This window comes from Eimeria maxima, genomic scaffold (genome assembly GCF_000499605.1).
Source record: "Eimeria maxima Weybridge genomic scaffold, Emw_scaff338, whole genome shotgun sequence".
Taxonomy (NCBI): domain Eukaryota; phylum Apicomplexa; class Conoidasida; order Eucoccidiorida; family Eimeriidae; genus Eimeria; species Eimeria maxima.
Genome location: NW_013566243.1, coordinates 17,501 through 20,000, shown reverse-complemented (window position 1 = coordinate 20,000; position 2,500 = coordinate 17,501). Strand labels below are relative to the sequence as shown.

Sequence of the window (2,500 nt, the reverse complement as noted above, 5' to 3'; positions counted from 1 at the left end):
ACCCTAAACCCTAAACCCTAAACCCTTAATTTTAAATTGCAAATTTTAAATTCTAAATGGGTGATTTTAAATGATTTATTAGGTGGATTCCTAAACCCTAAACCCTAAACCCTAAACGGTAATGCTATTCTCCTCATATAAATAGTACAAGAGCTAGGGTTTAGGGTGTAGGGTTTTGCTGATACCTTCACGGATTTCAATAGTCATAGAACGAGAGACGACATCGCGACTCGCCAAATCTTTTGCCGTGGGGGCATATCTGCAGCAAAGAGAATAAACCCTAAACCCTAAACCCTAAACCCTAAACCCTAGATTCTCCTGCATGCATCCTGGAGCCTACTAATCCTAAACCCTAAACCCTAGCATTGCCTCACCGAGCCATAAAAGGCTCTCCCTCGCTGTTACGTAGGATACCTCCTTCTCCTCTGCATCCTTCCGTAATCAGGCAGCCTGCAGGAACTCGTAAACCCTAAACCCTAAACCCTCGTCGCCTCTTGTCAGTTGTTTTCCCCACCGCCATCGGACCTTCAGACGTCATGTATAATTAGTGTTTAATGATTATTTAAATTATTATTAAATTAGTGTTAAATTATTATTGTTAAAATTTTTGTTAAAATTAGGGTTTACTAGGGTTTAGGGTTTAGGGTTTAGGGTTTATATATATACACCTGCAGGAAAAATTCCAGTTGGATGGAATTGAACAAACTCTAAATCTTGTAGACAAACCCCAGCCCTTGCCGCCATCCCTCCTCCATCTCCTGTACATGTATGTGCTGATGTACAACTCTGGTATGCTCGACCGTACCTATATACACAAACCCTAAACCCTAAACCCTAAACCCTAAACCCTAAACCCTAAACCATGGAATTGTTATTTTTGGTGGTTTAGATAAATAAATCATATATTCGGAAAAAACACTCAATATATTTTATAAACCCTATAAACCCTAAACCCTAAACCCTCCTAAACCCTAAACCATCCTAAACCCTAAACCCTCCTAAACCCTAAACCATCCTAAACCCTAAACCCTCCTAAACCCTCCTAAACCCTAAACCCTAAACCCTAAACCCTAAACTCTTACCCTCCAGTAGCGAGTACCGTATGATTAGTAGCGAATCTATGAATAGATCCATCCTCTAAACAAAGAGCAATAACCCCTATACACCTCGGGGTGTCTCCTTGTTTGTTTGTCTCCTCCATGAGGAGATCCATGGCAAAATATTCAACAAAAAAATTACAATTAAAGGATAAGGCACGACCGTATAATGTATGCAACATTGCATGCCCTGCAGCAGCAGCAGCAGCAGCAACAGCAGCAACAGCAGCAGCAGCAGCAGCAGCAACAGCAAAAAAAACGGTAAAGAATGAGCTGCGTAAGTGCAGGGGGATACAAACACACTAAAGAAAACCTAAACCCTAAACCCTAAACCCTTATTCAGCAGCAGCAACAGCAGCAGCAGCAACCGCAGCAGCAGCAGCAATAGCAAAGGATACTAACTAAAGTCAGCAAACCCTAAACCCTAAACCCTAACCTGTTCTGTCTGCTGCTGCAGCACAACGATAAGCCTGTCCTCCCTTTCCATAGTTAAGAGATTGACCACCAAATGCTCTCTGAATACAAACCCTAAACCCTAAACCCTAAACCCTAAACCCTAATCTCCAAACCCATAAACCCTAAACCCCCAACCCTGACTTTTAGAAGTACTACACCTTAATAGCTACAAGTTGTCTATTGCATCTCCTGTCTTATAGTCCCCATACAAAACCCTAAACCCTAAACCCTAAACCCCAAACCCTAAACCCTTGCCTGATAGATTTTTCCGTCTTTAGTCCTTGAGAAAGGAAGACCATAAGACTCTAATTCGCGAACAACATGAGGAGCTTCTCGGCACATATGTTGTATTGCATCCTAAACAAAACCCTAAACCCTAAACCCTAAACCCTAATTCTCAAAACCCTAAACCCTAAACCCCAATTCTCAAAACCCTAAACCCTAAACCCTAAACCCTAATTCTCAAAACCCTAAACCCTTCATGGTTATTCGCTTGCCTGGTCTCCAAGCCAATCAGATCCTTTTATTGTGTCGAAGGCATGCCACCGCCAGTCATCCTGTTCAAAACACCAATCTTCTAAACCCTAAACCCTAAACCCTAAACCCTAAAACCTAAACCCTAAACCCTAGATATCGATAGGAAAGGTGGACGAGTGCCACCGCGCCTCTGGCTCTTGGGGGCTTTTGTTGCGCATGCATAGCTAGCTATTTCCCCGTCAGGAGATCTTTATCTACCTATCTATCTATGTAGCTAGCCAGCTAGCTATCCATCTAGCTAGCTAGCTAGCTAGCTACATGACGAGCAAACTAGCTAGCTGTTTTTGCTGCTGTACTACGACGGGGAGGATCTGCCCAACACCTAGCTGGCTAGCTAGCTAGCTGGCTAGCTAACCTCATGGCTGGCTGGCTAGATAGCTATATATGGTTGGCTAGCTGGGTAGCTAGCT

General features: G+C 43.1%; 1 protein-coding gene across 1 annotated transcript in view; it reads right to left on the bottom strand.

The window, feature by feature from the left end:
* Positions 1-2,500, bottom strand: part of EMWEY_00028990 (succinate dehydrogenase (ubiquinone) flavoprotein subunit, mitochondrial, putative) — a gene marked incomplete at both ends in the record, with an annotated part of 10,095 nt that overhangs the window by 7,445 nt on the left and 150 nt on the right. Inside the window, 6 exons of the mRNA XM_013481449.1 lie at positions 186-259; positions 375-450; positions 669-805; positions 1,083-1,137; positions 1,534-1,612; positions 1,803-1,910. Of these exons, the coding sequence (XP_013336903.1) occupies positions 186-259; positions 375-450; positions 669-805; positions 1,083-1,137; positions 1,534-1,612; positions 1,803-1,910 (529 nt within the window). The remainder of the gene's footprint in view (positions 1-185; positions 260-374; positions 451-668; positions 806-1,082; positions 1,138-1,533; positions 1,613-1,802; positions 1,911-2,500) is intronic.